This window comes from Tachyglossus aculeatus, chromosome 5 (genome assembly GCF_015852505.1).
Source record: "Tachyglossus aculeatus isolate mTacAcu1 chromosome 5, mTacAcu1.pri, whole genome shotgun sequence".
Classification (NCBI taxonomy): domain Eukaryota; kingdom Metazoa; phylum Chordata; class Mammalia; order Monotremata; family Tachyglossidae; genus Tachyglossus; species Tachyglossus aculeatus.
The window spans coordinates 90,697,311-90,722,122 of record NC_052070.1 but is presented as its reverse complement, the minus strand read 5'-3'; the positions used below and the strand labels follow the sequence as shown (position 1 = coordinate 90,722,122).

The 24,812-nt window shown below is 40.2% G+C and overlaps 1 protein-coding gene across 7 annotated transcripts in view; it reads left to right on the top strand.

Annotated features, from left to right (window-relative positions):
- Nucleotides 1-24,812, top strand: part of MEF2A (myocyte enhancer factor 2A) — a 182,730-nt gene that overhangs the window by 144,001 nt on the left and 13,917 nt on the right. For all 7 annotated transcript variants that reach the window (XM_038747496.1, XM_038747500.1, XM_038747495.1 and 4 more), the window contains 3 exons: nucleotides 2,045-2,264; nucleotides 2,852-2,911; nucleotides 23,027-23,214. In XM_038747496.1, the coding sequence (XP_038603424.1) occupies nucleotides 2,045-2,264; nucleotides 2,852-2,911; nucleotides 23,027-23,214 (468 nt within the window). The remainder of the gene's footprint in view (nucleotides 1-2,044; nucleotides 2,265-2,851; nucleotides 2,912-23,026; nucleotides 23,215-24,812) is intronic.

Sequence of the window (24,812 nt, the reverse complement as noted above, 5' to 3'; positions counted from 1 at the left end):
AACCAGAATTTAAACTAGTTAGCTTTATTTTGTAATTTAAGTTCCTGGGTTAATTTAATGGAAATTATTAAAAGGGGTTTTAGATAACGGCAGTATTGCTTACCTTTTTTTTCAAGCTTTGTAAACAGTACCTAATCTTATGCAGGTGGTTGGTGTTATTTTTCCATTTTAAAGAATGAGGGAACTAAAGGAAGTAAATAGTGAATGCTAATTTAAACAATTGTATTTATTGAGCGCTTAATATTTGCAGAGCACAGTACTAAGTACTAAATGCCCTGTCCTGTGGAGGTTGTCAAATTTGTAAGGAATTTTATTTTTCAGGATCGGAATTAAAGTCATGTACTATTTAAGCGTTAGCCAATCTCTCATTTACCTAGAAAAAGGGAAAAGGCATTTATGTGGAACTTAGCTCTTGGCATTAATAACATTAGTAATTGCCTTTAGGGACAATTGTCTACTCATCATCTTTACATTGATGGCAACTATAATTAAAGAAATCATTTTGAGCTTGTTCACACATTTGTGTTTCTTCAGGGTGTCCCCCAGTGGCTAGGAATCAGTTTCTAAGGAAAATCTTTAGTTCTACAGGATAGTTTCTGAGGCTTTATAATAAATGACTGCATTAACCTACCAGAAAAACCAGGCAGTTAGTATCAATAGTCATACACTTGTATATGCAGAAAAATAATAAAGCAGGTGATAGTAGCATTATGCTTTTAGATTTAAAATGGGGCACAAAAAGCAAAACTACCTACCTCACAGGGGTGTTGTGAGGCTTAAAGAATTGATATTAATACTGCAATTTAAAGTTCACAGGTCCTGCATTTATAAAGCTCTATACTGCATTATATTTGCAAATTTTAACCCGGAATTGAGGTGCTTTTTAATATAATTTTCTGCTATTTGTTAACTAGTGATGTAATTTTGAGAACCTTATGGTGGTGTTGCTCTACTAGTCCTTCTGTTTTCTACTAATTCTTCCTTGGTTTGGCACTACAATAAAATGCAATGAATAGGGTCAGACATTTGCTTTGTGTAATTTCTAAGTTGTTTTGAAGTTTGAATGTTTCCCTTTAGTGCTGGGCAACAAAGCCTATGTGTAAAATGAAGGTAGATAGAGAGACTCTTGAGAGAAAAGATGACTCTTGAGAAGCAGAGGTACATCTTAATAATGATTTTCAAATTTACCCCCAGCCATGAAATATATGGAGTATAAAATATTTACATTATACTTGGCTCTTTTATTTGACTGGAATAGTTCTATTACTAGTTTTCTCCCCAAAATTTTGAATTGTGTTGAATCTGAAAAACAGGTTAGAATCACGTACTTGATATAGCTGTGCATTCTTTCTACTCCATTTCCTCGTGCTGAATGTCAAAAGTAAAATGATTTCTTCTGTCATATTTTTATTAGTACATCTAGTTTTTAAACGTCTTTGATTATATTGCTTTTGAAAAATATTTTCTTTATTTCATAATGCCCAGATTTCAGCTTTACAATGTTATTGATGAATTAACAATTTCTTTTGTGGTTTTCATTGTTAAGAATGTTGAACAATTACTAACTACTTTGTTTTATTCCCATGACTGACTCTGTGTTTTTCATGTGCACATTTGTGGCATTCTCTCTTGTTTTGAAACTGCAGAAGAAATAGATTGTAAAATGGGAGTTAAAATTTAGCTGAATTAATTTTAGCATAACTTTGATTTTTGATTCATTTAGCATTCAAATGTTTTTTAATCATTTATCATCACCACGTGGTCTATATAAAATTACTTGTTTTATATTTGTAATTTTTAGGAGTGACATTGCTCATTATAAAAAGTAAAGGTGAAATGCTTCATACCTATTCTCAAATGAAATTTTTAATGAAAATAGTCCATTACCCACAGATATTATGTAATGCAATGTTATGGCACTAACATAACTAATGCTTTTTATAACTATGTTTCATAAAACATAACTGTGATTAATAGATCTAAAGGGAAAATTATTCTAATTCTATTTTCTCTTTTTTATCCCCCCCCTCCTCTCTCTTTTCAGCCTGGTTTGCCACCTCAGAACTTTTCAATGTCTGTTACGGTCCCAGTGACCAACCCCAATGCTTTGTCCTACAGTAACCCAGGGAGTTCCTTAGTGTCCCCGTCACTGGCAGCCAGTTCTTCGTTGGCGGACACAAGCATGCTCTCTCCACCTCAGGCCACTTTGCATCGAAACGTGTCACCTGGAGCCCCTCAGAGACCTCCAAGTACTGGAAATGCAGGTAATCTTGCTTGCTCTGTTTCCAGTGCTTTCTGGTTTTTTGTTTGACTATTGTGATCCTTTTGAAATCAATCAACTAATCATATTTACTTGAGTGCTTATTGTGTGCAGAGCACCATATTGAGCACTTGGGAGAGTACACTGTAACAGAGATGCTAGACCCATTCCCTGCCCACGATGGGCTTACAGTCTAGAGGGGGAGCCATAAGTAAAATAAACTATGGATATGTATATAAGTGCTGTGGGGCTGAGGGAGTGAATAAAGGGTGCAAATCCAAGTGCAAATTAAACGTTCACTGGGTCAGGCATCTCAATGAAGCAGGGAACCTCTGGCCTTGGTTTGGCCATAAAAAAGGAACTTTAGTTCTTCACTGGATCCATCCCAACACACCTGGCCCTAAACCTCCCATTGATCTTAGACTGTCTGGGGCTGGGTAGATCAGCATTCAAAATCAACATGTCAAGCCATATTGCCTTAAAAACTCCTTATTTGAACCGTTTTTTTTTTTGTTTTGTTTTAACTCATGTTCCAGCAAGATTTGGTAAGAATAAGAATAGCCAATGTATTTTATTTTCAATTCTGTTTAGGAGGAATGTTGAGCACTGCAGACCTCTCAGTGCCAAATGGAGCTGGAAACAGCCCTGTGGGTAAGTGAATCACTGCTTCCTTTCCACATATAGGTTATTTAAATTAAGCTAACTTTGTAGATGGAAAAGACTGTTCCCAAAGTGATAATTTTATAGGAGAAATTGGGGCTCTTTCAATTTTGATTTATAAATTGTTCTTTTTAAAATACAAAATAAAACTACTCCAGACTGTAATGATCCTTTCATATATTATAATGGCCCCATCAGTTCATGGAGGGCAGCCAGAGTGGAGCAAGAAAGAGAGCCAGAGTGGAAAGGCAGATGATCTGGGTCTTAGTCCTTCAGTGTCTGTATAGATGATATAGGTGCAGGAGCTTGATTGCCAGTCCGTATCTTTTGCTCGGCTAGTACCCAGTTCAATATATTGCAGTTTATTTTCCCTAGTCCTCACTCTTCGGCATCACATTCATGATTATATCTACCAACCTGAGGCTAGAAATGACAAATAAGTCTTTGAGCTTGCATTTCCTTGATATTCTAAATGCTGGTGGGCCATCCGTATACCTAGGCAATATCTTGGTGGGGTTTCTAGGGGACTTAGGATTTTAGCAGGTTTTTATTTCTTCAGGGGAAGAAACTCTAAAATGATTGCCAGGAAATTTGGAATATTCATTCATTCATTCAATCATGTTTACTGAGCGCTTACTGGGTGCAAAGCACTGTACTAAGCACTTGGGAAGTACAAGTTGGCAACATAGAGACGGTCCCTACCCAACAGCAGACTCACAGTCTAGAAGGGGGAGACAGACAACAAAACAAAACATATTAACAAAATAAAATAAATAGAATAGTAAATATGTACAAGTAAAATAGAGTAATAAATATTGTACAAACATATATACAGGTGCTGTGGGGAGGGCAAGGAGGTAGGGCGGGGGGATGGGGAGGGGGAGAGGAAGGAGGGGGCTCAGTCTGGAAAGGCCTCCTGGAGGAGGTGAGCTCTCAGTAGGGCTTTGAAGGGAGGAAGAGAGCTAGCTTGGCAGATGTGCAGAGGGAGGGCATTCCAGGCCAGGGGGAGGACGTGGGCCGGGGGTTGACGGCGGGACAGGCGAGAACGCGGCACAGTGAGGAGGTTAGCGGCAGAGGAGCGGAGGGTGCGGGCTGGGCTGTAGAAGGAAAGAAGGGAGTTGAGGTAGGAGGGGGCGAGGTGACGAAGAGCCTTGAAGCCAAGAGTGAGGAGTTTTTGCCTGATGAGTAGGTTGATTGGTAGCCACTGGAGATTTTTGAGGAGGGGAGTAACATGCCCAGAGCATTTCCATACAGAGATGCAGCAGCGTGAATAGAACATTGAACGGAATGAATTTATGTGATACAATGTGAGTAAAATGTCATTCATGCCTTCCCCTCCACTTGAATTCAGGGAACCTTGTAGCGAAAAAGAAAGCTTTCACCTCTATATCTTCTTCTCAGAAATTATCAGCCATGGAGAAACAGGTCAGCTCAACCTAGCTAAGCAAATATGCATGGATACGGAGACTCATTCACAGCAAAACAGATATCAAGATTTATGTAACCACAATTAAAAAGAAATTGTGTATAATATTTTTAAAGATAAATCATAACTTTCCATTTACCATTAGCTCAATGAATGATACCGTTAACAAAATTTTACGTTACCTGGCATTTTCCAAGAATGCAACTGAAATTAACTTGTTGCCTCTCTACTTACAGATACAAAGGAAATTGAGCATTTGCTTTCTGAGAAGTGGTTCATTAGTATAGAAAGCTCTGTTGTTGGTCATTGGAAAGAACAAAGCTCTGGCAATCCAGAGATGTAGTTCTGGTTTTATAAGTAGAGGCATGCTCAGTGGAACGGTGCCATCCATGGGGGAGGTTTCTGACCCAGAACCATAGTTGATTCGTAGGTGGCACTTCACCTATTCAGGGTTCTTGAAAAATGGCTGACACAAAAAGCAACAGCCATCCACACAACTGCTTGCTGAATTAGGGTGCTGTGGCAAAGCATCAGTATTATGCTGATGTCACTTCTACCAGAAGCAAGTCCTGCCTTTAGTAAACTTCATCACTATAACTCCAAGTCATTCCTTCGCACAGGTTCTCAGATCTGAAACCTCATCCACTGTTCTCTACAAGGCACTTCGGTATATATAGTTATGGCTGTGCTCCTGGAATTTTTCTTAAGGGCTGTCTTTATTTTGCATCCCTTCCCACCAGAGTGAGTAGTTAAAATCTAGGAAGGGTGGACATGGATGTGTATCTTCCACCTTAACTGATAAGCACAATGAGGTTGCCAAAATGCAAATCATATCTGAAGGAAAAATTTAGCAGTTAAATGCATTCCGTAACAGTCTTTCTTTCTTTTATCCTCTGGTGTCTGACTCTAAACTCTCCCCCTCTTTCCCCCTACCCCTATAAGTTGTACAACAGGAATTGGCATCTCTTAGCACATCTGCGAAACAGTGACTGGTCAGCTTTTGGCCACGGCTCATTTAATGTCACATGTGCTAAGTCCCCTGGCATTTTCCAGGCTGTCTTGTTCACTCTGAAATCTCGTACTATTGCCCTGGCTTAAACTCCCCTCTCCACCCCTACACATTTCTAGCCCTTTTCTGTCCATGTGTGGGTGACAGAGCTCCTTGGCAGTCCACTTAGCTAGCACATCACCACCTCAAGCTGAACAAAGGCCCAAATTGAACTTGTCATCCTACTGAAAAATGTCCTCCCAATCCATTCTTTGTGTCTCTTTCAAAGACCCAGCCATCTTACCTACTTGCCAGGCATGAGGTCTAGGAGTTGACTTCAACTTCTCCTTTTCCTCTAGTATTAATTACGATGAATTCCTAGAGTGAGATAAGAACAACTTACCATTGACATGCCAACAGCAGATTTCAGAAGCCAAAAGCAAAGCTGACAGGTGGATAATGGTTTTATGACTGTTGCTTTCTTTTCCCAAGTACATTTATTGGGATTCAAGTTGATAAATAAATGAAGCTAATTAGGGTACAGAGCTAGTAACATAAGATAAACTTTTATTTCCCTATGAATCTCTCAGACCAAGGATGTGCTATATTGTAGAACCTCACAGAGTGCCATTAGCTTCCCAAGTCTCAGAGTTTTCACAGTTTTTGAAAATTATTTTTTGCAACTGCATTGAAGGACATGTATTGGGAACAACCTAAGGATTTCTCCTTCTCACTCTGTTACCTGTTAGTACCTCCTAGAGATTCTGTAAATGCTTGGCTACCCATGGAGTGATTAGATTGGAACTGTTAGGCTACAATCCCAGGCAGTAATGACATTCCCAACTTTTGGGAGAGTTGTTCCAAGGTCACGAATGCAGTCCAGACCCAGGAACACAACAGGCCATTAAGTTAAGTAGTATTCAGTTTGACTTTTGTTCTTTTCATTACCTTATTCTTTCCAGAGCCCTCTCACATTCAAACTGTAAAACACTTGCTGAAATGTTGACAGGTTATTGAACGATTTTCCCCAAACTAACCTCCTGTAGATTTTAAAGTAAATCAGTCAGTCATATCTGAGTGCTAGTGTGTGTTTTAAGTGCCTGGGAAAGTACATTATAACAGAGTTGGTAGACACATTCCCTGCCCACAATGAGCTTATAGTTTAGAGTAAAATGCCTTGCCATTTGTCATACATATTAAACCTTGTTTAAGCTATGCCCATTTTTACTGTGGAATGCCCACACAGGATGGAACTATTGTATAATTCATATGTGGACCTAAATATGCGATTCAAGACATTTCCGGTCAGCTTTTTAAGCTTTACTTTCCAAGCCCAGAAAAATTTTGGTAATTCATGAATTGCCCTTTGAACTGAACTTTAGGGTATTGTAGTTTTGGTAGTTCAGTCATCTTCACATTTTATCAGGAAGTGTCTTGAAGAAATGAGTAAGTACAAAACTTCAAGACATGGAAATGCCTCACAGCATTGGGGTGGAGGGTGTTTTTTGTGTATTTTTTTTGTTTTGTTTTGTTTCTAGGTTTGGTGAAAAATAAGCCAATCTCTTAAAATGTTCCTTGCTAAAAATGTTACGTGTTTGTTTCATTTGACAAGCTCACCCCTAGAAGTTTTTCATTTAAATTTCAGTCACGTCTGGGTAGTTATTGCACAACTCTTCAGTAGTGTAGGATAATTTGCAAGATGTTTAGTCAACTGCACTTCAAAACATTTTAGAGGATGCCATATCACTAAGCCCTCAGTACACAGCCAGGATGTTGTGACTTGCTGTATGAGACTTGAAGTGGACTGGCAGGTGTGAATGAACCTTCTCCATACCAAGGTTTTTAACTGCAACCCAGCAACAAACATATCAAGTGGACTACACATAGGCAGATTCATTCTACTTGGTAATTTGCCAGTTAAGTCTCAGGCCACTGAACTGAAGTTTGAATATGAAGCCTTGAAGAATAACCCTATTTAAAATGCAAAAAAAAGATTTTAACTTCTGGTTATTAAAGGTTTAGCAAAGTAATGATGAGCCAAAATTATTCATTTTTTCATATGGCAAATAATTGCTGGATTGTAAGGTTTTTTGGTGATAAATTAAACTGACTTTCCACATTTTTATTTGTCACAGCATGCCAGTAAAGTACCATTTATAAAATAAAGCTGGCCCCTTAGATTTGCATCCATTAAGGGATTATTTGAAACACAACATCTGCTAGGTTGGTTTCCCCATTACTTAAGAAAGAGAAATGGATTTAATCTGAACTGGAGTGCTGACTTCAGAGAGCTCTTAGAGGTTCTATAGCTATTGAACAGAGGATCTGTTTTCAAAATGTCCTCTAGGGAAAATCTATTTAACTTTACGTCGCTGCAAGATTCAAGGAGCACACACATCTTCTCTGGATATTAGCCACAGAATTTGGTTAGTGAATTGAAGTATATCATAATGTAATAATTGAATGGAAAGAGAAAGGCCCCAAGGTTATTGGAAGTCTGTACTTTATTTTTAATATTAGCATGTTAGTGTTGATCCGTTATCTACATTTCACATTTGAATAGCTGCTCAGGTTATTCTTAATTTCAAATACTTTTCCCAGGGAGTAAGTAAATTTTGTCTTTGAACTATTATTATTTTTTCCTTCATGTCTCTACAAGAGGGAAATATGTAAGAATTTCTGAATATTTCATTCAGTGTGTGTATATATATAAAGTGCTATTTGTTATTTAGGCCAAGAGAAGTTTTGTAGGTTCTCCAAGGAGTTAAATTATAGACCGGAGTATAAAATCTAAGCTGCTTGGCTCTTTGTTTAATTATCTTAACCAGACCACTTTTATGAGTAGAAATTTTGGATTTGGTTTTATCCCATCCTAAACAGGCAACTGGACATCTGTCTCTGTTCCAAATTGATCACAACATTTTGGGCTGCAAGGGGCAGGATAGCCACTTGATTTTTTTCGGTTTTATGGACTTCTTAAAATTTCTTCCAGGTGATCCCCTGATTCTGTGCTAATGTAAAAAGCTCACTAGGGTAACTGCCTAAAAAAGGAGTGACTTGGCATGTCTGACTCCTGACAGAGATTTAAAACCACCTGCTGCAGAAAGCAGCTCTCCTATTGCACCCAGGGATAGGTTTAAGCAGTTCCTCTTATTTCAAAACACATAGCCCAGATTTTATTTGTGAAAGCATTGACCTCAGGATGGAGTCTTTTTCCACAAGTAAAAATGCCTCAGGTATTCATCCACCTCCTGAAAATGCAGTCTCTCTGCTTTTGGAAAGTACCACTTGATAGTGGCCTACTATGACATGCTGTACTTTGATCACTGCTGATTATTTTTTCAGAGTTCCTTCCATCACTCTCTTGTGTGTCTTCACTTTCGTCTAAACTTCCCAAGCCTTACACGTTTGGGCTATTCTATATTCTGTATGTCCGTCTCACCCTTCTCTTTTTAATGCTCTGTTATAACTCGACTGGGAATCTGCACACTAAGAGTTCTGGATGGCTGTAGTTAGTGACGTGACTAGTTAGTGTGTCAGCCTTTGTGGCTTGCATCTGTGACTTCTCCAAGCCCCCAAACATTCATTCATTCATTCAGTCATATTTATTGAGCGCTTATTGTGTGCAGAGCACTGTACTAAGCATTTTGGAAGTACAAATCGGCAACCTATAGAGACGGTCCCTACCCAACAACGAGCTCACAGTCTAGAAGGGGGAGACAGTCAACAAAACAAAACGTGTAGATAGGTGTCAAAATCGTCAGAATAAATAAAATTACAGCTATATGCACATCATTAACAAAATAAATAGAATAGTAAATATGTACAAGTAAAATACATAGAATAATAAATCTGTACAAATATATACAAGTGCTGTGGGGAGGGGAAGGAGGTAGGGCAGAGGAGGGGATGTGGAGGAAACAGGGGCCCCAACTCAGATGCACAATTCTTCCTCATCACCTTGGAGGTCGATGATTACTGACTTAGGTAGATATGGGCAACAGAAAAATCATCGGCAAAAACCACTAACCTCATAATTTCTCACTTCTGATAGTAGCTTCCTTTTGGCTAAGAAGGGAAGTCATCAAAGGCTTGCAAACCATGACTACTTCATTTCCACTTCTGTTTTCCCCCTGCAGTAGCCAAGAAGCAACTGGTGGAGTAAAAAACTCAGGCCTATTTTTAATTCTCCCCACTGGTCCAGCCATACAGTACTGACAGAACACCCCCAGAGTGCAAAGCCCTCCTCTGACACCTGTTATTAAAAAATTGATTTTTGCTTGATTCTCAGTGTCTTATTGCAACAGAAAGTCCCAGACAAATTTTTAAAGCATTCAGAATAGCATCTTAAAATCATTTCCAGGAAATTCTACTTTAAAGAAAATGGGCTTTGATCTAATAAATAGAATAATTATTTTGCGGGTGATTGATTACTTTGCCAAAGTTGCAAGAAATTTTCCACTCTGTTGAATTATCTGCTGGGTGTTCAATCTTTTTGTATCTGTGGTTAGGGAAGTCTGCATATCTTGGGTAAAAATTACTTTCATTGATTTGCCAGGGTAACTCCTGTAGGCATGTTACAAGAAAATAATTTCCAGCTTTCCTGAATGTGAATTTGAGCTAGCACATTTTTACTGTGAGAATAGGTGAGGGGCCTTTTAAATTGATTGGTAAAAAAGATAGCTTTTAGGAGACTTGTGATTTATTTAACTATAGAGTAACTCATTCAGTGTAAAATATGCTAGTGACCCAAATTAAGGGCTTGTTATAAATGAAAAATGGCAAACCATTCCTAGAGCCATGTGAACAATTATGCTTTACCAGATGCTTCAAAATGACAAATGTAAATTACAGGCAGTTCATATTTGCCACATAAATAGAACAGATGTTTCAACTTGATAAGCATCCCATGCCTGTGTATGATGATTGTGGCATGTAAATTAATGAAATTCCCTCCTAGAGAAACTTGTAATGAAAATTTTTTAAGATGTAATGCTTATGAAGGGAAGCACAATAGAAAGGTGAGAACAGTGGTCTAGGGTTCAGGCTTCTGGATTCTACTCTGCTCTTTCTTTGACTTGCCATTTGACATGAAGCAAATTACTTAACTTCTCCTTGCCTGTTTCTCTCTCTCTGAAGAAGGAATATTATTTGCTGCTGGCAAAGGTCTTGTCAGGACTAACATGATAAACTGGATATACAAATATCTGTAAGTCATTTGACCTAAAAGTACCTTTACCGGTAGTTTATGGAGGATATCCTAGTAACACTTCTTCCCTCCCAACCACCCACTACATAGCTTTCCTGCAGCAGCTGTACTCACTGGCAAAGCCTAGGCGTTCAAGCCAGCACATTAAAACATCACATTACAGACAGCAGGAAAGAAGCAGGTGGTTTTTCTCATTGTTTACTAGAGTCGTGAATTGTTTCAGAAAACTCAAAATATGACAGTGTCTTCGTTTAGTCACCTAATGTTGCTTCCTAGTCTTTCCTTTTTGGTTTTTAACTGACTCACTTCTAAATTTGGGCTATTTTTGTTTTATTTTGAGTGTTTCCCACACTTATAGGGAAGCAGTTTGCATTCTGGTATGTGTTTGGGAAGGTGAGAGTATTTGTATGTATGCATAGACACACACTCATTTTTATTGCTCTAATCATGGAAGTTGAACTTACCAGTGAGCACACTTGCACTTCACCGTGAGATTCATTCTGCAGTCCAAAGTTTAAAGACAAAGGGCACCAAATCTTACATCTTAAAGGTCAATCAGTTTGGCATTTCTCTTATGTCAAATTAGTAATATGCCTACCTTGTATCAGTCAGTCAATCAGTAGCATTTATTGGGTCACCTACTAGGTGCTGGGGAGAGTACAGTAGAATTAGTATACATGATTCCTGCTTTTAGGGAGCTTACAATCTAGCCGGGGAGAAAAACACTAAAATAGATTACAGATAGGACGAAGTAATTAGGTATATAACATATGTACACTTATATTCACAATCCCCTGAAGTATTGGTTGCGTAGAGGTAGGGAGATGTGATTGTAGAATGGTTTTGAAAATAGGGAGAGCAGTGGGCTGCTGTATATGATGTGATTCTGCCTGGAACACAGGAAGGAGGGTGAGAACAAGAGGCTGAACATTGGAAAGGATGAGATCAGGGCACAGTGAGTAGGCTTACTAGAGAGGAATGAAGTGTGTGAGCTGGGGTATAGCAGGAGGAGGAGGAGAGAGCTGATGGAATATCTTAAAGCCTATGGTCAGGAGTTTCTGCTTGATGCAGAGAGGAACAAGCAGCCAATGGAGGGTTTTAACAAATGGAAGTGTGCACAGAACAATATCTTAGCAAAATGATTGGGGCAGCAAAGTGAAGCATAGTGTGGAGGCAGGTCAGTCAGTGAGGAAGCTGTTGTAGTCATGTTGGGATGTTGTTTCTACCAGCAGGTGATAGTTTGGATGAAGAGGAGGAAAAATCGACAAGATTTGGTAACTGACTGAATATAGGAATTGAAAGGGAAAGAGGGGTAAAGAATGCCAAGGTTATGGTCTTGAGAGACCAAGAAGAGGGTGTTGTTGCCACCTGTGATGGAAAGTTATGTGGAGGAGAGTAATTTGAAGGGGAGAATAGGTGTTTATTTTTTGACGTGTTTGGCTTGTGGTGGGACAGGGGCATCCACATAGAGATGTCCTGAAGGCAGGAGGAAACACACAGTATTACAACAGGAGAGAAGTCAGGGCATGTGTGGTTGATTTAGGAGTCATCTGCAGAGGTGGTGGGTGAAGACTGGGAGGGGTGTTACTCCCCAAGGGAGTGAGAGTGGACCGAAAATAGGAGATCCATAACTGAACTCCAAAGACACACATACAATTGGGGGTGGAGAGGGAACAGACTGGAAAAGCCAGGGAAAGAGACTGAGAAAGATCAGCCATAGAGTTAGGAGGAAAACTAGTGGTTGCAAAAGTAAGCTTAGGTAGTATTTCTGGGAGACAAGAGTATCACCTAATGTCAGAGGTAACTGTGAGGTTCAGGAGGATTAAGACAGTGTAGAGATATTTACATTTGGCAATTAAGAAATCATTGGTGATCTTGAGTGATAAATCTCAGTAGAGTGAAGGGAGCTAAAACCAGTTGGCCAGAGGTCAAGGAGGGACATAGAGGTGGTGGGTATAATAATAATAAATAATAATAATTATGGTATGTGTTAAGCTCTTACTATGTGCAAAGCACTGTTCTAAGCACTGGGGGGGATACAAGGTGATCAGGTTGTCCCACGTGGGGCTCACAGTCTTAAATCCCCATTTTACAGATGAGGTAACTGAGGCACAGAAAAGTTAAGTGACTTGCCCAAAGTCACACAACTGACAAATGGCAGAGCTGGGATTTGAACCCATGACCTCTGACACCAAAGCCCGTGCTCTTTCCGCTGAGCCACGCTGCTTCTCTAGTACAACCATTCTGAGGAGTTTGGACTCCATTGGGAGGAGAGGGGGATGGTGAGATCTGGGTGGTTTAGTGATATCCAGAGAAGGATTTTTTATTAAAGGGATGATGTGGGCATGTTGGAAGGCAAATAGGAAGAAGCCATGAGAGATTGAAGGGTCGAAGATGTGGTCGGTAAAGAAGAAGAGTGAGCACAAGTATTTTTATAAAATTAGAGGGGATAGATTTTGAAAGCAGACAGGAGATCTCTTGAGAGACAGCCAGGACTGAAGAATAGATTTGGGGAAGGTCACACCTGATAATTTCAGTTTTGTCAACAATGCTATTGGCAAGGTTTAAGGGGTGAGAGAAGGAAGGTGGAAGCCCTGAGGGTATCAGGAGGGAGTTAAAGATTTGTAATAAGTTGGTGGAGCAATGGGCATGGGAATAAATCAGGTAGCAGAAATAGTTTTGCTGAGGAGAGGGCAGAATTTATGGCAGGTGAGAATGAATTTGAATGGTAGAAATTGGCCTGGTCAAAATTTCCACCGACAGTGCTTCGAGGCATGAGTACAGGGAACCATCAATCAATCAATCAATCGTATTTATTGAGCGCTTACTGTGTGCAGAGCATTGTACTAAGCACTTGGGAAGTACAAGTTGGCAACATATAGAGACAGTCCCTACCCAACAGTGGGCTCACAGTCTAAAAGGGGGAGACAGAGAAAAAAACCAAACATACTAACAAAATAAAATAAATAGAATAGATATGTACAAGTAAAATAAATAAATAAATAGAGTAATAAATATGTACAAACAAGGAAGCGAATGTGTGTATGTACGTATTTGGGGCTGGAAGTCGATGTTGTGCAAGGTGAGATGGGGCAAGGGAGTTGAAGTCAATTAAGGTAGGGAGACTCAGTGGGACAAGATGGCCAGGGTAAGTGAGGGGAAGGCTTCGAGTGGTCGTGGGTGTCTTGTGGGGAAAAGGACAGTTTTGCAAGTGGAGGGTTGGGAGGGAGAAGGCTGGTTAGGAGGCTGTGGTTTGAGAATGGGTGAGGTTAGAAATGTTACGATGACACGTTCCACTTTGTAACTGAATTGGTGGGGTGGAGCAGGAGGACAGCAGAGATGAGGAGTAAGAAGTACCCATCAGGAATGTCCACATGGATGATGAGGCTTGTGGACGGCAGGTAGTAGGAGCAGTTTCCACAGCTGTAGAGCAGGGATTCAATCCCTGTTCCCTCTCCTACTTAGACTGTGAGTCTCATACGGGACAGGAGCTGTGTCTGACCTAATTCATTTGTACCTACCTGAGTGCTTAGAACAGTGTTTGACATATAGCGAGTGCTTAATAAATACCATAAAAAAAAATCTAGTAACTGTAGTGGGTGGGAGGTGTGGGCTTCAGAGGAAGAAAGAGGTGGTGGTGGCTGGATGGTCTGAAAGCAGCAGGCTTGAGCAGCATCTGAGTCAGGAACCAGCCAAGGGGGAAGGGCAGTTTGCCCATGATAGAGCCCCGGGGGCAGGGTGTGGTGGCATTCTGCAGACTGCATTTAGAGGATGTATGAGGCCAAGGTTAATAAAAAGGATAAAGTGACTTATACCTTAACATCTTCTAGACTGTGAGCCTGTTGTTGAGTAGGGACCATCTCTATATGTTGCTGATTTGTACTTCCCAAGCACTTAGTAAAGTGTTCACAGTAAAGCACTTAATAAATACGATTGAATGAAATACTGGATCTAGTCATGCACACCCAGATTGGGTTGGGGAAGGGAAAGATTGCTTCCTTTTGTAGCACCTGGAAAATTCTGATTTTACAAAACAAGAATGTTATGCTGATATAACCTCAAAAAAACAAGGTAGAGACCTTTAAAAGCACACTTAGTTACGAACTTGGATGTGTTTCTTAATCCCAAATTAAAAAAGAAAACCATCAAATTTTGGGATTTGTTTTCTTCACCTTAGAAGAAAATGAATTGGGAAAATCCAACCAATACTTCTACATACAATACTTTTTAATATTTCAAAACTCTGAACTGATTTTTAAAGGAGGACTTGTCTGCTTTTTCAAGCTAGAAGACTAGCGGAAAGAGCATAGACTGGGGAATCAACTTCTAATCCCAGCTGTGCCACTTATCTTCTGGGTTATTTTAGTGTGGGCAAGTCACTTAACTTCTCTAAGCCTCAGTTTCCTCATCTCAAAAATGGGGATTAAACACCTGTTCTCCCTCCTCCTTAGACTATGAACGCCCTTGTGTAATGGGGATTGTGTATCTACCCCAGCACTTGAATGGTGCTTGGCTCATTAAAAGCACTTAACCAATATCACAGTTATTATTACTAATAAATTACTGACTGTCCATTTAGAGTGTAATTCAGGTATTCAGTAAGTGGTTAGTATGTGCCAAGCACTGATTAGACACAGTCTTTCCGACATTGGACCCAGTCTAAGGAACTCTTTGAGGCAAAGGATCATGGCTTCTGTTGGACTTCCTCAAATGCTTGGTGCAGAGCTCTGCATGCAGTAGACACACTCTGTACTACTGATCAATTTGATTATTTGTTTATGTTTCTCTATACCAAAATAAGCCTTAGTCTTGCCTTTCTAAAAAGAGGTGCCTTGAGATCCTTAATTTGTACATCTTTCACTTTCCAAGATGAATGATATCAGTGGCTACAATTTATCCTTAGGTATAGAGTAATAAGAAGACAGGATGCTTACCAGTTGTGTGTATTGCATTGTTTCAGCTGATATGATTTATATACCAAAATATGAGCCAGACTGATCTAATTGAAAGCAGTATCTCTTAGTTGTGAACCAGTAAATGAGATTAGACTGCATCACATTCCTAAAGACATTATTATACATATTTTGCTTTCCGCCACTTTTTGGTAGTATATTATCTCAAAAGCAGAAAACGGTTTAGCCAAAATGACAAGCTAATCTACTCCGTACAAGGGGTTCTTTCTTCCTAAATATGAGATAAGGCAAAGGACCTCTAAAGTGATTCATAGCAATGACCTTATACTGGGGGGAAAAGAATTTAAGCAGTATATAACTTTTAGTTCCGTTTTGTAAGTTTTGTCATTTTTAAATGATAAATTCAGCAGCCATTGCAAAGTTTTTTTGTGGAAAAGAGCACAGTATTTGCGCTTCATACAAAATAATAAATTGTGCTTCCAAGATTATCATAGCTTCAGTTTGGCAAGCGGCCAAGCTGTTACATCATCCTCTGATCATTATCAACTTCATGCTCGTGATGTTTCATGTAGAGAGAGCTGGAGAGTAGCTAAAAGCACAGTTTTACTTAATGCAATCTGATTAGTTTTGTTTTACTATTTATCACATCTAACAAAAAGGGGAGTTAGACTTCCAAAGAAATATTGTCTTATAAGTACTTGCTGTCTAAAAAATCCAAATTCATATTTTCATATCACTCTGGAATGTATTTGGGGAACATTTTGTTTTATCTTTGTTTTGAATGCAAATTAACATCTTTGTCAAGGAGAATCCTGTAATTTAGTCAGGAAGCGTTTATTACGTGACCACTTGCAAGGAGATGTGTAATTAAAATGTGACACAGTTGACCCCTGCAACCCTTATAGTACACATAGAATTTGCTGTGTGATTTTGTCTTGTTAAATTCTCAATTTATGGGCAAATTTTTTTTTAATTTTGTATGCTCTTAAAGGCCCATGATATGACCTTTTGGCTTGCAAATTGCTCTGCATTCCTCTGCCAAACTGCTGGTGGAGCTGTTCAACAGAGAATGGAGTGTGACAGTTTTTGTTTTTGAAGGCGATATGAAGAGCATGAATTGCTCTCTGAAGACTAGCTGACAGCTATAATAAGTGCTCCAGGAAGTGAATATAGAGCATGGGAGACAAACCAATCCAGATTTAACATATGAAACTATCAAATTATATAAAAACAGATTGCAGGTAACTAAAATGCAGTGATGGAGCCCATAAAAACTCATTACTTACCATATTAGATTCCTTAAAATGGCTTAGTCCCAGTGGGGTAATTTACAAGGGGATGGAAGAGAGGTGTGGGTTGGGAAAGGGAATGAGCATGGGGAGATGCTGAAACTGAAAGAATCCTAGGCACTTGGCAATTGTGATTAAGTCGCCTCAGTCCTGCCTCTGGCCACGAACTCCCACCCACTTCATATTCTACGGACCACCACTCTCCCCACTTTCAAGACTGTATTAAAATTAAATCGATCAGTGATATTTATTGAGCACTTACCATATGAAGAGCACTCTCCTAAGCACTTGGAAGAGAACAGTACAATACCAGTTGGTAGACAGGTTTCCTGCCTACAACGAGCTTACAGTCCAGAGCAGGAGACGGGCATTAATAGAAATGAATAATTTATAATCTGTAATTTCTAGATATGTACAAAAGTGCTGTGGGACTGAGGGAGGGGAGAATAGTACCAAGGGCCTAGAGGTCACAGATCCATATGCATAGACTACGCAGTAGGGAGAGGGAGCTGGGGAAAAGAGGGCTTAATTAATTGGGAAAGGCCTCTTGGAGCTGATGTAACCTTACTTATGGCTACGAAGGTGGAAGAGTGGGTCTGGCATATAGGGAGGGGGTTTAGGCTGAGTGCAGACTCCGTCGGAGACAGTTGCAGTTTGGTGGACTTAACCAGAAGCCAGAATGATCTACTGAGGTCCCTGAAGCTAAAACCTAGGAAGGAACACTTTCTTGGGCAGCGTGGCTCGGTGGAAAGAGCACAGGCTTGGGAGTCAGAGGTCATGGGTTCTAATCCCGGCTCCACCACTTATCAGCGGTGTGACCTTAAATCCATCAGGTCCGACCTCCCCAAAGTCACTCCCCCCCTTCTCCAACCCCCCAGCTCTCAACACTCTCTGCTACTCTCCCATCCTTCCCAGCAGTATCCTCAGAGGAGCTCTCCTCCCTCCTCTCAAGTGCTACTCCAGCCACCTGTGCTTCTGACCCCATTCCCTCTCATCTCATGAAATCTCTCGCTCCATCCCTTCTCCCCTCCTTAACTTCCATCTTCAACCACTCACTCTCCACTGGTTCCTTCCCCTCTGCCTTCAAACATGCCCATGTCTCTCCCATCCTAAAAAAACACTCTTGACCCCACCTCACCTTCTAGTTATCGCCCCATATCCCTCCTACCATTCCTTTCCAAACTCCTTGAACGAGTTGCCTACACGCGCTGCCTCGAATTCCTCAACACCAACTCTCTCCTCAACCCCTCCAGTCTGGCTTCCATCCCCTACATTCCACGGAAACTGCCCTCTCAAAGGTCACCAATGACTGCCTGCTTGCCAAATCCAACGGCTCATACTCTATCCTAATCCTCCTCGACCTCTCAGCTGCCTTGGACACTGTGGACCACCCCCTTCTCCTCAACACCCTATCCAACCTTGGCTTCACAGACTCTGTCCTCTCCTGGTTCTCCTCTTATCTCTCTGGTCGTTCATTCTCAGTCTCTTTTGCAGGCTCCTCCTCCCCCTCCCATCCCCTTACTGTGGGGGTTCCCCAAGGTTCAGTTCTTGGTCCCCTTCTGTTCTCAATCTACACTCACTCCCTTGGTGACCTCATTCGCTCGCACGGCTTCAACTATCATCTCTACGCTGATGACATCCAGATCTACATCTCTGCCCCTGCTCTCTCCCCCTCCCTCCAGGCTCACATCTCCTGCCTTCAGGACATCTCCGTCTGGATGTCTGCCTGCCACCTAAAACTCAACATGTCCAAGACTGAACTCCTTGTCTTCCCTCCCAAACCCTGCCCTCTCCCTGACATTCCCATCACTGTTGACGGCACTACCATCCTTCCTGTTTCACAAGCCCGCAAACTTGGTGTCATCCTCGACTCCGCTCTCTCATTCACCCCTCACATCCAAGCCGTCACCAAAACCTGCCGGTCTCAGCTCCGCAACATCGCCAAGATCCGCCCTTTCCTCTCTATCCAAACCGCTGCCCTGCTCGTTCAAGCTTTCATCCTATCCCATCTGGACTACTGCATCAGCCTTCTCTCTGATCTCCCATCCTCGTGTCTCTCCCCACTTCAATCCATACTTCATGCTGCTGCCCAGATTGACTTTGTCCAGAAACGCTCTGGGCATGTTACTCCCCTCCTCAAAAATCTCCAGTGGCTACCAATCAATCTGCGCATCAGGCAGAAACTCCTCACCCTGGGCTTCAAGGCTCTCCATCACCTCGCCCCCTCCTACCTCACCTCCCTTCTCTCCTTCTACAGCCGAGCCCACACCCTCCGCTCCTCTGCTGCCAATCTCCTCACCGTGCCTCGTTCTCGCCTGTCCCGCCGTCGACCCCCGGCCCACGTCATCCCCCTGGCCTGGAATGCCTTCCCCCTGCCCATCCTCCAAGCTAGCTCTCCTCCTCCCTTCAATGCCCTACTGAGAGCTCACCTCCTCCAAGAGGCCTTCCCAGACTGAGCCCCTTCCTTCCTCTCATCAATCGTATTTATTGAGCGCTTACTGTGTGCAGAGCACTGTACTAAGTGCTTAGCGCTTCCTCTCCCCCTCGTCTCCCTCTCCATCCCCCGTCTTACCTCCTTCCCTTCCCCACAGCACCTGTATATATGTTTGTACATATTTATTACTCTATTCATTTATTTTACTTGTACATATCTATTCTATTTATTTTATTTTGTTAATATGTTTGGTTTTGTTCTCTGTCTCCCCCTTCTAGACTGTGAGCCCACAGTAGGGACTGTCTCTATATGTTGCCAACTTGTACTTCCCAAGCGCTTAGTACAGTGCTGTGCACACAGTAAGCGCTCAATAAATACGATTGATTGATTGACCTTGGGCAAGTCACATCACTTCTCTGTGCCTCAGTTACCTCATCTGTAAAATGGGAATTAAGACCGTGAGTCCCACGTGGGACAACCTGATCACCTTGTATCCACCCAGTGCTTAGAACAGTGCTTTGCACATAGTAAGCGCTTAACAAATACCATCATTATTATTATTGTTATTCCCCACCTTTGTCGCCCTCCTTTTTGCATCACTGGTGTCTGTACCCCTTGAGCACTTTTGATACTCCACCCCCAGCCCCACAGCATTTATGTACGTATATCCTTATACTCTGCCATTTCCCCATCTGTAATTTATTTTAATGTTTGTCTTCCCCTCTAGACTGTAAGCTCCTTTTGAGCAAAGATAGTGCCTGCCAATTCTATTTTATTGTACTGTCCCAAGCACTTAGTCTGTGTTCTGCACCTAGAAAAGCCTCAGTAAATACCGTTGATCAATCAATAATGTTAAATGCGCATTTGCAATGTATAGAGCAAATTATAAATTCAGCCATAAAAATGCTTTTACACATTTCACATAATTGTACACATGCTTTATAATATTTGGAGAAGGATTTACTTAAAATTTATAAACAAAAACATCACTCAGGCAATGACATTCTAAAGAAAACTGAGGAGTTGTACCAGGTTGCACCAGGGAAGCCAGAAAAACAACCAAAAACATATGTTTTTGAGTCAAATGCTGCCATAGAATTGTTACCTAGGCAGTACACTGGCCAATGACACTGTAATAGACATGAAAGGAATGGCTCTTTACAGTAAAAGTCTTACGAGTTAGAGACATGGAGAGAAAGGAATGGCTCTTTTCAGTAAAAAAAACTTAGGAGTTAGACACGGAGACAAAAGAAAAAATAACACCAACTACTGGAAATATTAAACTTACTAAAACAACGAGTAGACGTTTTTGTGCACAATGAAGTTGGGACAGTGGGTTCTTGCATTGACCTTTCCAACCTCACACACAAATGTGAATTTCACCACTAGTGTCTTTGAATGCAGAGGACATTATACATATTTTATAATTTTATATCCTCAATTGATTCATTTCCTATTTCTACAAATAAACACCATGTTTATTTGTCAAATGTCTGCATGTTTTGTTTTGTTGTCTGTCTCCCCCTTCTAGACTGTGAGCCCATTGTTGGGTAGGGACTGTCTCTATATGTTGCTGACTTGTATTTCCCAAGTGCTTAGTACAGTGCTCTGCACACAGTAAGTGTTCAATAAATAGGATTGAATGAATGAATTAATTTTGATTTCTTCCTTTTCAAAGTAATCCTGGACCTAATCTAATTGATTACAAAATCTTAAGGGAAAGGGAGAACAGCTGTTCAATCCCCATTTTACAGATGAGGAAACCAAGGCACAGAGAAGTTAAGTGACTTGCCCTTGGCTGCACTGCAGGCAGGTGGCAGAGCCAGAATTAGAACCCAGGTGAAATGGAATTAACAATGCCCCAGCTCAAGCTGTATAAAATAGGGAGTAAATACCTGTTCTTTCTGCCATTTAGACTTGAGCCCCTTTTGAGACAGAGACAGTGTCTGGCCTGATTATCTTGTATCTACTCCCGTACTTAGAACAGTGTTTAATGCATAATAAGCACTTAACAATTATTATTATCATCATTATCAAACATAAGCTTGTTTTGCTTCTCCCTATTCAAAAGTAAGCAGAAGTACTCTTTTGGAATATTCTTCACAATAACTAAACAGTCAAGAAGTAAAAGGCCTTTCCTCTAGTGCTAATCTGTTTTAGGTTATTGTCATTTGATTAATATTTGCCTACAAGGTCTGATGTGCTAAGCATAATAGTATAGAGCAGGCAAATAATGGGTCTGACTTTAAGGATTTTACAATGTACTGTCCTCAGGGATGTCAGGGATGTAGTCACTCTTAATCATTTTTGTAGAGAAAATAAGAATTTAGCTTAAAAGACAGGAAGTGTTAAACCAACAATTGTCTTTTTCCTTTAAATGCTTTTAAATTAGCATGTACTTACAGTAATAAAAAGAAATTGGACACAGGGGACTATTCAAAATAGAATAATAGCACAATATTTCTGGTAGTAAGGCAGAACAAGCTATTAAAAAAGTTTCACACACAGTAAATTTTTGAGTAATAGACCCTCCACTGAAATGTACCCTGTATAGAGCGCTTTCAGATCCAGAGTATTAATATGCAATTTTTATTAGTTATTTATGAATTAATGTTTTAGCATATCTCTATCTTCTCTATGCTTTTTTCCTGTTTATATAATATGTAGTAATAATATAATATAGGTAGGTAAGGTATAGGTAAGAAGGTAGGTAAGAAAACATATCCTTAGAACAATTGTGCCTGGTAGGTGAATACACCATTTGGAGAAAGCATCTGTGCAAGCAACATAATTTATTTAATCTAATAGACAAGAGTGGTTTCTTTATGCAGTAAATTCACTAGGAAGTAGATTTCACTTCCTTAATTGGCGAGCATTCTACTCATCTTTCTTATCAGTTTGAATGACAAACCCCACTCCCTTTTTCTGTGTGAGAAGAAATTCCTGCAACCACACCCCTTTACTATTTTTTTCTTTATGTAAAGTGGAGTCAGCAGCCCAAAAACCAACTAGCATTTGTAACATATCTGTTTGCACATTAAGAGAGTGCTTGATGGGGAGGAGCATGAGAAATAAAAATTGTATTTGTTGGGCATTTTAAAGGATAATTTTTTTAAGATTTTATAAGAAGTATGTATTAGAAAATACATTTTTCCTGATTATGATTTCACACATCGTAAGAGACAAAACACAAAAGTTAGAATGAAAATATATACTGTAATCTAGTCAATCATTTATTAAATACTTGGTGCACAGCATTGTACTAAGCACTTGGGAGACAAAAGTATAACAATAAGCAGACAAAATGAGCTTACAGTTTAAAGGGACTAGTCAATTTTGGAAGGTCTTTATGATTCACAGAAAATTGCAGATGGTTGGCATTGCTTGGCTTTATAGTTAGAGTGAATTTATAGGATTTTTGCAAGAACAATGGATATGAGAAAAAAGGAAAGAACGTTTGTTCCCATGTGTGTTTGTGGCCAAAGCAACCTGAAGAACTTCTAACGATAAAGTGTTTAAAATTAGATATTTATAATTCAGGTTCTAGTCCCGACTCTGCCACTTGCCTGTTATGTGACCAAAGGCAAGCCACACAGTCTCAGTGCCTCAGTTTCCTCACCTGTAAAATGGGGATACCTGTCCTCCTGCTCCTCCTACTGTGAGCTGCTTGTGGGGTAGGAACCATGTACTATTTGATTATCTTGAATCTACCCCAGCACTTCATAGTATGCATTAATAAATATATAATTTTTGTTGTGATGATTATCAGTTTCATAAATCTGTCAAGAAGAAAAATTGTGTCCATATTGGCTCTGACAATGGCAATTCTTTTTATTTTGTTTTTCAGGGAATGGCTTTGTAAACTCCCGAGCTTCTCCAAATCTGCTGGGAACCACTGGGGCTAACAGCTTGGGCAAAGTCATGCCCACAAAGTCCCCCCCTCCTCCAGGAGGTGGAAATCTCGGCATGAACAATCGCAAACCAGATCTTCGAGTAGTCATCCCCCCTTCCAGCAAGGGTATGATGCCTCCACTGGTGAGTCGGAGCATTCTTTAGGCTTTTCTATAAAAACTTGTATTCTATGTAACCTCAAAATACTTGACCTCCTGACAGCTTTGCATCTATCCCATACTTCAGGGTGAAGAGCTTAGATTTACTCAGTGACGTGAGGTGGATCAAGGTCTTTCAGATATGAGTTGGTTCAATTTTAGCACATATAATCTATTCGTTCTAACTGGAGCATCCCATCAAGTACAGCTGAAGTGATATGGTTGACGTGAACACTGCTTCTACTTGGGGTAGCCTGAGAGGAGGAAATTGAGAGAAAAACCAGTTTCACAGTAATTAGGCGAGTGCCCAATTTGTGAAAACTGTGCTAACATTGTGGTGGTTCTTCAGGACCATGACACAGAATATCATCTGTGACGGAGGGAAAAAGGACTGCAACTTTCAGGAGTTTGTTACTGAGTTCAATTTCTAAATTAAAAAGTTATCAGGTCTTTTCTGCTAAGAACAGCCTCCTTGTGAGGAAAATCTCTGAAATCACCCAGGAATAAAGTTTAAATTTAGAAATAGACTGTGGAAACTATGGCTTCTATCACCCATTTTTTTTTTACCAGTTGCTAAAAAGATGCACACGAGGTTTTATTCCCAGTTCTATTTAACTTAGGTTATGGCCTCTCTCCGTCACTTCTCAAACCAACCAGTCTGCACCTCGCTGAAGCCAAGATGTTTTGATAAGACTTTATCTGAAAGGAACCTAAGTGAGCAAGTGGAAAACACATAAGAACTTGTTTTTCGAATTAGTCAACAGTGAACTTTTCTTCCTTTTCCCTCCTTATTCTTACAGGTGTGTTAGCTCCTATAGCAAGCAGTGGAAATGCTGAATTTCTCTTGCCCATCTAGGAAGATTTCCCCTCACAGTCTTCCCCTCCCGATTAATTCTTCAGTTTCTGAATTCATGTGTTAGGGGTAGGGGGAAATGCATAAAGAAAAATGTGATTACCAACTGCATTTTTCAAGCCCTGACCCCAGTGGATTGCAGGCACACCCATCCCCTAGGTACTAAGCACATCATTCATCATCCTTTCTTGCTAACTAAAAGGAGTGGATTTCAGGAGCAGAGGGAACTGATTTTTCATATTTCACCAAAGACTCTCAGGTTTGCAGTAAAAGAGTTTAGAAAAAAACCTTGAGAAAGGGTCTGGAGAAGGAAATCCTTCCACCACTTTTAAAAACAAAAACTATCCCAAAATAGAAGAGTGTTTACAAGGAGAGGTGTTACGTTGGCAACATGGAGGAAAAATTAAATTATTTAAAATTTTGATTTAAAAAAAATTCAGCTTCCTTTTTGAGCACAGCAGTATCTTCCCAGTGAAGATAACAAACATTTTTAAGAATCCCATTTTAAGAAGATAATAAATAGTAATCTCACTAACCTGTAACAAATTAAGGAAATGTATATTACTATTGGAAATCAATTAATTTGCCATCATGTATAAAGTGAATCACTATTTTGTGCAAAATACATCAAGTGAAAGAAATCACCAAAATGTAGAGCATGCTCTTGAAGAAAGGACTAATTGGCAATAGTTTTAATTATCCATCTAAACAGAGAAACTCTTTTTAAAGGA